At 34.2% G+C, this 13,692-nt stretch overlaps 1 protein-coding gene across 2 annotated transcripts in view; it reads left to right on the top strand.

The window, feature by feature from the left end:
• The window catches only part of KLHL8 (kelch like family member 8), a 53,604-nt gene that overhangs the window by 17,975 nt on the left and 21,937 nt on the right, over nt 1-13,692 (top strand). Inside the window, exons 2-3 of one of the 2 annotated variants that reach the window (XM_058547460.1) lie at nt 3,484-3,752; nt 12,188-12,736. In XM_058547460.1, coding sequence (XP_058403443.1) covers nt 3,540-3,752; nt 12,188-12,736 — 762 coding nt within the window. In that variant the 5' untranslated portion in view covers nt 3,484-3,539. The remainder of the gene's footprint in view (nt 1-3,483; nt 3,753-12,187; nt 12,737-13,692) is intronic. The other variant, XM_058547461.1, reaches the window with a different exon arrangement.

Genomic DNA, 13,692 nt, shown 5'->3' with positions numbered 1-13,692 from the left:
CCATCTTCTTCTACTTTATTTGGGATGCCGCCACAGTATGGCTTTGACAAGTGCTGCATCAGTTCACATCCCGGATTCGAACCTATGAACCCTGGGCCGCTGAAGCGGAGCGTGGGCACTTAACCGCTACGCCACTGAGCTGGCCCCGTGAGTGGGATATTGAAGTCTCCAACTATTATTGTAGAACTGTCTATTTCTCCCTTCAATTCTATTAGATTTTGCTGCATATATTTTCATGATCTATCATTATATGTGTAAATGTTTGTAATTGTTATATGTTCTTGCTGTATTGACCTTTTATTAATATATAATATCTTTCTTTGTCTCTTACAGCGTTTTTTGATTTAGAGTCTTATTTTCTCTGATATTAGTATAGCCATTTCTACTCTCTGTTGGTTACTATTTACATGGAATATTTTTTTCCATCCCTTCTGTTTCAACCTGTTTGTGTCTTTGGATCTCAAGTGAGTCTCTTGTAGACAGCATATAGTTGGATCATGTGTTTTTATTCATTCTGCCATCTCTGTCTTTTGATTGGAGAGTTTAATCCATTTACGTTTAAAGTAATTACTGATAAGGAAGGACTTAACTTCTGTCATTGTGCTGTTTGTTTTCTATATGCCTTATAGCTTTTTTGACCCTCATTTCCTGCATTATTGTCTTCTTTTGTGTTTAGTTGATTGTTTCATAGTGAAATGTTTAAATTCCTTTCTTATTTCCTTTTATGTATATTCTATAGGTATTTTCTTTGTGGCTATCATGGGGGTTACATTTAACATCCTAAAGTTATAATACTCTAATTTGAATGTATACCAGCTTAATGTCAATGACAGACAAGGACTCTGCTCCTTTACAGCGCCATCTCACTCCCTTCAGTTGTTGATGTCACAAAATTACATCTTTATGTATTATGTGCCCAAAACCAAAAACTAAAAATTCCTTTAAATTATTATTTTAAATTTTTTTTATTTAAATTTTTATTTTTTACATGTTAATTATTTTAAATTATGTAGGAAACAAGATTGGGTGTTACAAACCAAAGTTACAGTAATACTAACTTTTACATTAATAATTGTTTTTTTTTCTTTAAATGTATTAGTCTTTTAAATTGTGTAGAAAACAAAGTGCACTTACATATCATTGTTATAGTAATACTAGCTTTTGTACAATAATACTAGCTTTTGTACCCATGTATTTACTTTTATTGAGATCTTTATTTCTCCATATGGCTTTGAGTTACTGTCTAGTGTTCTTTCATTTCCCCTTGTAGGACTCCCTTGAGTATTCCTGCAGGCCATGTCTAGTGGTCACGAACTCCCTCAGCTTTTGTTTACTGGGACTTTCTTAATTTCTCCCTAGCTTTTGAAGAATAGTTTTGCTGGATATAGGACTCTTGGTTGACAGATTTTGTCTTTTAGTACTTTGAGCGTATCTGCCCACTGTTTTCTGGCCTCCAAAGTTTCTCATGAGAAATCTAGTGATAATCTTACTGAGGATCCTTTGTGTGTGACAATTCACTTCTATCTTGTTTTCAAGATTCTCTCTTTATCTTTGCCTTTGAAAGTTTGATTATGATGTGTCTCACTGTGGGTCTCTTTGAGCTTATCTTTCTTGGTGCTTCTTGGATGTTTATGTTTGTGTCTTGTATCATATTTGGGAAGTTTTCAGCCATTATTTCTTCAAATATTCTCCCTGCCCCTTTCTCTCTGTGTCTCATCCTTCTAGGATACGCCACAATGCATATGTTGGTCTTTTTGGTGGTGTACCACAGGTTCCTTTGTGTTTCTTGAATCTTTTCTTTTTCTTCCTCAGACTTGATAATTTCCATTGTCTATCTTTGAGTTTGCTGACTCTTTTTCTGCCTGCTCAAATCTGCCTTTGAATCCCTCTCATGAATTTTTCGTTTTGGTTATTGTACTTTTCAATTCCAGAATCTCTTTTTGGTTCCATTTTAGGTTTTCTTTTTCTTTATTGAGCGTTCCATTTTGTTCACACCAATGACTTTCTCCACATCTTCCTTTAGTTCTTTGAGCATCTTTAAGACAGTTGTTTTAAAGTCTTTGTCTAGTATAAATGCCATCAGTTCTTTTTCAAGGACAGTTTCTGTTGATGTATTTTTTCCCTTGAATGGGCCATACTTTCCTGTTTCTTTGTATGCCTTGTGATGTTTTTGTTGAACACTGGACGTTTGAATCTAACAGTGTGGTAACTGGAAATCAGATTCTTCCTCTTCTTAAGGTTTGCTGTTTTTTGTTTTTGTTTTTATTTTTATTTTTTTGATTATTATAGGCTGTTTCTATGCTGAAGATCAGCTTGAGGTATAAACTTAAGGTCTTCTCAGTTCTTTTCTGAGTCTTTCCCTGGGCTTGCACAGTCACTTTCTAATTTCTTTGTATGCGCAGTTGTTTTTTAATGTGTTTGTCTTTAATGTCTTGCTTTCAAAAGGGGGAAAAGTGAAAAATCAAGGGGGAAAGGGGCACCAGCCTTTTAAATCCCCTGGAAGTCACTTCAGCTGAGAGTGAAGTGAGGGAGGGACTTGTAACCATGGGGAGAAGTGCAACAACAATGGCATCCCACCTCTTTGCACCTCTGTGATCAGAAACAGTCATCATCAGTCAGAGCAGAGATCTCTGGTACTTGGAGGACAGGGTCCTTTTTGCCCACCGTGGCTCCTGTGTACTGTGTGCAGGCTGCTCCAGGAGCATGTTCACAGCTGCATGCCACAAGCCGGCAGTGCGGGATGGGCAGCTGCTACTAGCAGCTGAAATTGACCAAAATTAACCAAAATTTACCATCCAAGTCTCCTCCCGGAAGTTGCAAGCCTTCAGCAGATTCCAGAGTTCCAAAATAGTTACAGCAGACGGATTCTGCCAGCGCAGTTGTTGTCTAGGTGGGGAGACAGATTCCTGGTGTTTCCTACTCCACCATATTCCCAGAATTTTCAATTGAGATTTTTTTTTTTAAGATTTTATTTATTTATTTTTTTCCCCCCAAAGCTGCAGTAGATAGTTGTATGTCATAGCTGCACACCTTTCTTGTTGCTGTATGTGGGACGCGGCCTCAGCATGGCCGGAGAAGCGGTGCGTTGGTGCGCGCCCAGGATCCGAACCCGGGGCCGCCAGCAGTGGAGCGCGCACACTTAACCGCTAAGCCACGGGGCTGGCCCTCAATTTAGATTTTAAAGGGGTTCCTTCATTAATATAAAATAATTAGCTGAGGTAACTTATGTGACATTTAGCATAAAAACTACAAAGTTACTTGTTCTTTTTTCCATAATGATTTATACGGTCATTTTACATATATAGTATTGGTAAACTATAATTACTCACAATAGCTTTTTTTCTTTTGGTTTGTTTCTATGTGTGTTTTGTTGTTGGTTTTTTAATCTCAGCAAACTGGACAAAGGCGAAGTTGAGTGGGTTTTGAAAAATGTCTAAAGTTTAGTGGGCTGCATCCACCTTCTGCCATCTCCCCACCTTTTAGGAAAGAATAAATGGGATATTTGAGAAGAAAGCTGTATTAAAAGAAGAGTGTTGCAAATGGCTTCAGATTCTGTGAATGCAAAACAAGCTAGGAATCACTTCACAAAGGGGAAAAGGCAACAGCACCAGCAAACAAAGAGCAGATCTCCCATTAGTGATGGTGATGGAGAAGACTCCTTTATCTTTGAAGCAAATGAAGCTTGGAAAGATTTTCATGGTTCACTTCTTCAGTTTTATGAAAATGGAGAACTCTGTGATGTCACACTAAAGGTGAGACTGTCTTTTTTTCTTAGTTTTATCAACCTCTTCAGTGTATTATGAAAATGAGGGTTTCTATAACCACACAAGGCAAATTTTTGGTGCTGTACTTATTTGTTATACTCAGAGTGATTTTAGTCTCAATCCTTTTTTATTGAAGGGGAAGGGACATAAGGGAGGATAAATAAAGAGAGATTAGCATATGATGAAATTGTTCTAATTAGATGTTGATACTCATTATTTCTTAGTTAATTTAACTTCTGAGAGTTCTGGAACTCTAAAACAAGTAGTTATTATTAATGAAATTAATAAATTGCTGTTGACCAGATAAGCTTTTAACTTGTGAATTTAAGAATCTTGATGTGTTCACTTACTCTTGATTTGGTTAGAAGTCAGGAATTCTTGGTTGTTTACTCAGCTGCACTAGTGTTTTACTGTATGTTCCTATTCTGGTAATTTAATCTCTACTTCAATAGTACCGTCTGTTAAGTGAGATTATCTTTACTTGATAGTGAAGTAGAGTCTGTTTAGACTTGGATGAAAAGTCATTAGTAAACTTTAAGTCTATGGTCTGTAGGATCATACTGTTCTGCTACAAAAGACAGTTTTAATGAAATTGGAAAAGTGATCAAAGTAGTGTGGAAGTACTGCATTCTAATTGTTTCTCATTACTAATTTAAAGTACTTTCTTATTACTGTTGTCTCTCAGTGTAATGTTAAATTTTTTTTGTCATTCAGATGCATCCATGCAGCATTTTCCACAGAGATTTGCCACTTTGGGATCTCTTAGATTTTGCTTTCTGCTCGTAATCAGACAGGTTCTTAGAGCTCAGAGTCATAGAGATTGAGGGCATACTTGGAGATTCAGATCAGAGGACACTCAGCAAAAGTCCAGAAACTGAAAGCCTAAGCTTTGAGTTTCAGGCCCAGAATGTCTGGGCGTATAGTGTTACACTGTAAATACATGACCTATATTCTCTTTACTTAAACCCTTGATGTCCTTATATATTTCTAGGACCTAAGATGCAGAAAACCATTATATAATTGTACTAGCTCTGTGTGAAGTTGAGCTGTGTATATATTTTAATGAAGGAACACTTAAACTCTTTGATCTGTATGGTATATTATGTTTACTCTCATGCCATTGTTCTAATTTTTAACCCTAGTGTGAAATTCAGTAATCACACTGGCTTTGACAAAAATAAAAAATGTAAAATAGATTATTTGAATTTAATCAGTTACCAATTCAGCATATCAATGTATGCATGGAAAATAATTAAATAGAATATTATTGATTTTATAAATTTTATAATTTGATTTTAGAATAACTTTTACAAGCTACTGCATGTAAGCTTTCTTAAGTGAAAAATAAGGGTATAGCCATTTTAGGGCAAATGATAACTAAACTCATAACTTCTTCGTTTATTGAATAATTTCAGCAATAGGTTGAAATGAAAACTTTAGAAGAATCTGTGGTGGAAGACTAAAATACTAGGTTTGAAGCAGTGACAGGTCATTTAGGAATGGATGTGAGGTTTAGAAACCTCACTAATTTGAAGGGACTTTCATTTTTATTTCCTCAACTATAAAATTACAACGATAATTATGTTTTTGTGAGGAATAAGTGAATTGATGCATGTAAAGTCCTTATGACAGTTAATAGTACATAATAAGTAATAAATATCAGCTATTAGGATCATTATGTGTACTACTATTGTCGTTCCAAGGGTATCAGATAATTCTACTATGGTATATTCTGTTCCTATTCATTAGAAAGAATTACAGCTTAATCTTTTAGCTGCTCTATTATTGGGTTTGTTTCTTAATTCTAATTCAACATTTCTTCAACTTTCAGAACTTTATTACAGCACAACTAAACCAAATAGTATTATGGATAATTTATAATGTTCTATTCAATATAAACTTTACATTTTTTTTTTTTTTTAATGAGAGGAAAATCAGCCCTGAGCTAACATCCATTGCCAATCCTCCTCTTTTTGCTGAGGAAGACTGGCCCTGAGCTAACATCCATGCCGGTCTTCCTCCACTTTATGTGGGATGCCACCACAGCATGGCCTGATAAGCGGTGCCTCGGTGCGCACCCAGGATCCGAACCCAGGCCGCCAGCAGCAGAGCGCGCCCACCCAACCGCTACGCCACGGAGCCGGCCCCTAAACTTCACATTTTATATTCATATAAGCTTGAGGATTATTCCTTGATATAAATTCATCTCCTTTTATAAGTATGTTTCCTTTGATCATTATCACTTTTAGGACAAACACTTTAGAAAGTCAATTATCAAAATTTGTTTTATTGTTCATATATAAGGCCATTAACCCATTTTTAAATTCCAAAGTGAGCACCTATATTAGAAACAGCAAATAAATTCATTTGGCGAATATTTACTAAGGTCTTATCCTAGTACATGGAGAGTATAAGTAAATTTGAATAATATGCTGTACTTGCCTTGAAGGAATTTAAAATTTAGCCAGAGATAGGCACATAAACAGCTAACTATAATACAATTTAGTGATTGCCATTTTTGTGGTATGTTTATGGAAGCATGGGAGAGGATCTATTAATTATGTCTGAGAGGTGATTGGAAAGGTGATTGGCTTCACACAGAAATTTATATATAGTCATGTGCTGCATAACAACGTTTCAGTCAACAACAGACCACATATACAGTGGTGGTCCCATAAAGCCTAAGGTGCAGTAGGTTATACCATCTAGGATTGTGTAAGTACACTCTATGATGTTCACACAACGATGAAATCGCCTAACGACACATTTCTTGGAATGGATCCCAGTCATTAAGGGACGCCTGACTGTATTATATTGAGAACATTTCAGGGAGCGGTAAAACTTGTTTTTATATTATAATGTTTATTTATTAGTGAAAATATTTTTAGACAGTATATCCAGTAGCAGCTCTAAAATTATATATGGGAGAAGCTTTGTAAGGGCAACAGTTTGGTTGGGGAAAGGGCAGGGGGAAATTGTCTTGAAGGGATCTTGCATAGCACTAATAATGCTTAGATTATGTTATACATCAACAAGAGTAGCATTTACAAAGATGCTTTTATTCATGCTTTATGTAGTTTGAGGAAATATCATTGTCTTTATTAAAGATCATGGTTAATTTTACTTGAAGAGGTTAATAGACATTATTAGAGGTGGACAACCCCTTACATCACCTCTTGATGCCACCACTGAATATGTTTCATTCATATTATTTGGCTTTTTTTTTTGGAAAGTGTATGTTTCTGTGATTTTTTTTTTAAACAAAGATTTATAGGATTCTAATAAATATTTTCGAGACTGTAAGTGTTATAATTATTTGCTGTCAAAACTTCCAGCTGACCAGGTGAAAATAAGTGCTCTGAAAGATTGCAGGGAAACAAAATATGTGAACTAAATTATTGTATTATACTTCTAAGAGGTAGAAATGATAAACTTATTACCCTTATAAAATGTAACAGTTAACTCCTGACTAGAAAGCAGACATAATCTAATAAAAGAAATGATAAAAGAGAAAGTGGTCCTATATTTAACACCTAAGCATTCAATGTTAAGAAGTCTAATAAAATGACAGTCAGCTTTATATTCATCCATTCAACTAGTAAGTCAATATTGTGATTTTTTTTTTTATGTTGCTCAGAAGAGGGGGTATTTAAACATTTATATCCCTAGATCCTTGTTTATTTGCCCCCCAAAATGCTATCTAAATTATTGTTTCCATTCTGCAGGGGCTTTTTTGTTTGTTTCTTTCTTTTGAGGCAACATTTTTTTGTGTGTGTGAGGAAGACTGGCTCTGAGCTAACATCCATTGCCAGTCCTCCTCTTTTTGCTGAGGAGGATTAGCCCTGAGCTAACATGTGTGCCCATCTTCCTCTATTTTGTATGTGGGATGCTGCCACAGCATGGCTTAATGAGTGGTACATAGGTCTCTGCCCAGGATCCGAACCTGCAAACCCCGGGCCACTGAAGCGGAGCGCATGGACTTAACCACTATGCCACCCGGTCAGCCCCCATTGTGCAGGTTTTTTTAAATGAATGTAGTAAGATTAGTTAAGATTGTGTAACAGTGAATATGGCTAGACATTGTGACGTGGAAATTCACTACAAGCCAAGACATTGTCTTAAGTCTTATACATTTAACCCGTTCTTGACCTTGGCAGTAAAACTCTTTTTTTGCTACTCAAACTGATTAAAATTGGTGGATTATTGAAAAGAGTAGCTTATTGAGTTAAAAGGGCAAAATTACAAGGGATTATACTGAGAAGTTAGAAACAGCATATAAATGTACATAAAAGGAAACTTGTGTGTATAGGGTTTCCCCTCCCGTCCTTATTTCTGTTCCACTGTGTGTCTTTGGCACTTTTATTTAAATGTAGTTCTCAAACAGTTAGTTTGAGTTACTGTTAAGTGGCATAATTATCAAAATTTCAACCTAATATACTTTAGTTTTTAATGATTTAAAAAAATTTTCAGTATGTTTGTAAATGATTTTAAACAATCTGTTAATGGATTATGCAATTAATACTTAGAAATGAAGTGAACCTATGTAAGAACAACTGGTTTGTAAAAGAATAGTTCACAGAGTAGCCAGATTTTTACAAAGTATTAAAAATAGCTAAGAACTAAAAATTAGGCGAATTAGAAAATTGTTCACTTGTTAACATATTGAATATTTAAAACGTGTTTATTGCTTTTGAAATTTTAATGAAGAAAGTATTCTCAGATATTGCTGGTGCATATGTAAATTGGCTCATTGTTTCATGGACCGTTTGGTAGTATGTGTCAAGAGCTATAAAAAGCTTATTTTTTTGATTTATTAATTTTGCTTTTCAGATATTATCTCAAGGAAATATTCTGAAATGCTGAAAAAACTTTCGGCTCTAAGATACTGTTTGTATTTAAAATATGGAAAAGTTATCTAAATAGCTGATATCAGAATAGTTAAATAAACTGTTACACCCACTGTATAGAATAGCATACAGCCAATAAATATGAAGGTTACAAAAGTTTTCAGAAACTTAGGAAAAGATGACAAAGTTTAGGACAATCTCAGTTATGTTTTAAAATGCATAGAAAAAAAGTTAGAAGGAAATATATCAACAGATTGACAGTATTTGTTGAATTGTGAGTAAATTTTTTTCCTTTTTATTTTTCTGTTCTTTCTTGATTTTACACGTTGAATATGTATTTTAGTCAGGAAGAAAAAAGAAAACTTGAAAAGTAAGTGACCTTTAATAGACGATAATAGGTTCCTTTTGTAAGTCAGAACTGACAGTTAATGGAATTTTTAATGTTCTTTGTTTAGTTAATTTTTTTTATGTCATTTTTAGTTCATTTTGCCTCATAATTCAGCAAAAGATCATTTATTGTTTTCAAACAGAGTTCTACTTAGTTTGTCATATAGTTTTTCTGGTTGGACCTAAATGTTGCATCAGCAATAAAGTTAAGGATACTTGACTTCCCCCTGTGCCCCTCCTGCTCCCACATCCCCTTGGAAAGTGAGGTGCTTTACCCATCTAAAAACCTTCGTTTCATTGTATTTCCATCTTGTTGGTTAATCTGTGGAAAATTACTCAAGGTTTTGGTTAGTGGTTTGTATTTCAATCTTTTTTTTTGATAAGGAATCATTTTATTAATATTGATATTCTACATCTTTTACTACTTCAGTTTAAGCTTGACATGTTTTTTTCCCTGAGCATCTTGATTTATTCACTTGTTCACTGATCCAATAAAAAAAGAATATAAATTAGAAAATTCACTAGTATCAAAAACATACTGTAGTATTTATGTAATTTTCAATTGTATAGTAATGTCTAATATTTTGTAGTCTGTGTATTTTTTGTCCAACTTTAAACATCTAGTATTTGGACTTTGATTTCTTTTATTCTAAATTTCTGATGAAATGTTTTTGGTAATAATTATTTTTATGTACCAGAGAAGAAAAGTGTAGAAATAAAACTTTCAAGAATATAATGAAACTGTATAGTGTCAAAGGAGAATTAATGCATAAAAAGCCAAATGTTTTGATGTTCCTATTTCATACATGTGGCTCAAAGTTAATTGGGTATTTATTCTAAAATGCTACATAGAGGTGTGATTGTGTGTGTGTGTATTTTAAATATGCACATGTTGGTTTATTTGAATCAAGAAATTAAAATAGAGTTATAGAGAGACAGAGCCTTATTATAAACAACATGAAAATAACTTGCAAGCCGTTGATTTGTACAGCTTGGATGAGAAGGCAGTGTTAAAATAATGTTTATCTGGAAATTGTAGAACCCTATTTTATAGTTCTATTATGTAATAAGTGTTGGCAGTTTGTTTAATTGAGCAGGTTTATGTCTTTTGAGATTTACAAGTATTTGCATAGAGACTAAATCTCAGTGGTGGCATGTACAGACAATCCAAAAAAAGGATATTTTTAGGCTGTTTTAAAAATGTTCAGTATCAGATTTCAGATCCCATTTTAGGACTGAAGTGAATTTGAAAACATGCCAAGCTTCCTGCTTTAGTCTAGGTTACAACTTGAGTCTCAGCAGAATCTAAGTCCTGCCTTGTGAATTCTTTTAAAAAATTAAATATAGTATAACTGACAGAAATCACCATCTTGTACTTGTTGAAATAAATGACATTCTTTCTCTATATTAGTGAAAAAAAGTTGGGTGAGGTGCATTTATAAGCAAAACCATTTATACATCATAACATTCTTCTGGCCTTTTTCTTTAGAAGTTTTTATTTTAAAATTAGTTCCCAAATAGTGAGACACAACTATAAGTATATTATATAATCAAAACGCTACATGAAAACAGGAAAATTGCTAAAACACTATTATCCTGTTACTTGTACTCATTGATTATTTAAAGTGCTGGGAAAACTATATAACTACTATGTTAAAAAGACGATAGCTGTCTACTCAGTATCAAAAACTTCCAGATGGAAATAAAGATTTAAGTGTAAAACATAAAACCATAAAAGTACTAGAAAAAATACCTCAAGTAAATATTTATGGAATATTAGAATGATTCCCATTTCAAGCATAGCACCTAAGGCAGAAATCATAAAGGAAAAGCTTGATTTGATTATATAAAAATCTATAGGGGGTGAATAAAACTTAAAAGCACACTATAAAATAGGGAAAAGTTTGAAATATATATATGACAAATGACTAATACTTTAAATATATGAGGAGTTCTTACAAATAAATGAGAAAAAAGTCATAGAATAAAGTTCGTAGGAGAAATACTAATAGCCCAAAGTTTATGAATGATTTAAATCATAGTAGTAAAAGATAAATTAAAACAATGAGATATTTTCATACATCAAATTGGCAAATATTTCTTAAGTTAACACCCAAAATATGGCACAAATATTGTAGGTAGATCAGAAATGGACAGTTTATTGGCATGCATCCAAACCGTACCTATCCTTTGAAGCAGCATGTCTATTTTTAGGAATTTATCTGTAGGAAATAATAGAGAACGTGAACACTGATTCAGTTACAACAAAATTCACTACTGTGTCCTTTGTAATGGCAACCTATTGGAAGCAATCTAATTTTTCAACAATCAAGGTGGTGAGATTTCAGTGTTTTTTATTACTTTTATATAAAATATATCATTTCAAAATAAATAGGAAATGAAAAAAACCTCAGGTAAATTCATAGTAAATACTGATTTATTTACTCTGTGCTTCAATTTTTGTCACTGATAAATTGTGGAGAATAATAGTACCTATTCATAGGGACCTTGGGACAATTAAATGAGTTAATATATGAAAAGCACTTGGAATAGTGCCTGACATGATGACTATAGTTAACAATACTGTAGTGTATATTTGAAAGTTGCTAAGAAAGTAGATCTTAAAAGTTCTCATCTCAAGGAAAGAAAAAATATTTGTAATTATGTGAGGTGATGGATATTTACTAAACTTATTGTGGCAATCGTTTTGCAATGTATACATATATCAAATCATTATGTTATATACCTTAAACTTATACAATGTTATATGTCAATTATATCAGTAAAACTGGAAGAAAATATTTAAAAAAAGGAAGAAGAAAGGACTCATGGACCAAAAAAAAAAAAGAATAGTGCCTGACACATAGTAAGTGCTTAGATGATGTTTGCTGCTATTCTCATTAATTCACAGAATGCTTCTGAAATGTAAGATGATATAGAAAAATCATAATTTACTATATATACATTATAGATGCATGTGTAAAGGATAAGTAGCTAATTTGGAAGAAGAAAATTGCCTGACTTTAAGAAATTGGCCTAGATTGAAAGTAAGTGACCCAAGGATTACAGTGTTAAAACAAATACACTAAATTTGTCTGGAATTTTTATCCCTGCTACAATACATGCTCCACGCTGATCTAAAACTGATTTTGTTATTAAACTGCGTCTCTTTTTATTTGTTTTGAACAGGTTGGCTCAAAGCTAATCTCTTGTCACAAACTGGTATTGGCTTGTGTTATTCCCTACTTCAGAGCCATGTTTCTCTCTGAAATGGCTGAAGCCAAGCAAACACTGATTGAGATCAGAGATTTTGATGGTGATGCAATAGAGGACTTGGTCAAGTTTGTCTATTCTTCACGGCTCACTTTGACTGTTGACAACGTGCAGCCTCTCTTGTATGCAGCCTGTATTCTACAAGTCGAACTGGTGGCTAGAGCTTGTTGTGAATACATGAAGTTACATTTTCATCCCTCCAATTGCCTGGCAGTAAGAGCCTTTGCAGAAAGTCACAATCGAATAGACTTAATGGACATGGCGGATCAGTATGCCTGTGAGCATTTTACTGAAGTAGTGGAGTGTGAGGACTTTGTAAGTGTGTCACCCCAGCATCTCCATAAGCTTTTGTCCTCTAGTGATCTAAATATTGAGAATGAAAAGCAGGTCTATAGTGCAGCCATCAAGTGGCTTCTTGCCAATCCTCAGCATCATTCCAAATGGTTGGATGAAACACTTGCACAGGTAGGAACTGAAATAAGATTGTGTATAGAAATGAAATGATATGAAAGCAAATCAACATGCTTTATCATGAAAAGCATAGATTATCCATTGATGTAATACAGTGTGAAAATGGCTTTGATTCTTATGTTCGTATTTACTCACTATACTATTTAAGGATAAGTGTGAATTTGTTACATTTGAATTACAAATGTCATTCTCTGCTTTTTTTTTTTTTTTTTTGGTGAGGAAGATTAGCCCTGAGCTAACATCTGTTGCCAATCCTCCTCTTTTTGCTGAGCAAGATTGGCCCTGGGCTAACATCCGTGCCCATCTTCCTGTACTTTATACATGGGACGCCTGCCACAGCATGGCTTGATAAGCAGTGTCCGGGCTTATCCACGTCCGGGATCCAAACCTGCAAACCCTGGGCTGCTGAAGTGGAGTGCGCTAACTCAACCACTACGCCACCAGGCCAGCCCCTCATTCTCTGCTATTTAACCTGAATATTTAAAATATCCCTTTGAGATAGTAATAGTGAATATTTGATTTATGCTGATAGGAAATGGTTCTGAGGAAACAGCTCTAAATTAATTTTATTTTATTTATTTATTTTTTTGGTGAAGAAGACTGGCCCTGAGCTAACATCTGTGCCAGTCTTCCTCTATTTTGTATGTGGGTCGCTGCTACAGCATGGCTTGATGAGTGGTGTAGGTCCATGCCCAGGATCCAAACCCTCGAACCCAGGCCCCCAAAGCAGAGTGCGCTAAACTTAACCACTATGCCACCAGGCCGGCCCCTCTAAATTAATTTTTAACTATTGTTTTATAATGAAGTTTGAATTTTACTGAATTACTTTGCTAATGAGAGTACATTTATTACTAATGCATATAGATTTATTCTGGATAGAACTACAAGACATCACTTGCCAGTTTCTTCACTCACCACAGTTTTACTTTTATAGCCTCAGAAATGTGTCT

Source organism: Diceros bicornis, chromosome 8 (assembly GCF_020826845.1).
Source record: "Diceros bicornis minor isolate mBicDic1 chromosome 8, mDicBic1.mat.cur, whole genome shotgun sequence".
In the NCBI taxonomy this organism is placed as follows: Eukaryota; Metazoa; Chordata; class Mammalia; order Perissodactyla; family Rhinocerotidae; genus Diceros; species Diceros bicornis.
This window is presented reverse-complemented; position numbering and strand designations above follow the sequence as displayed.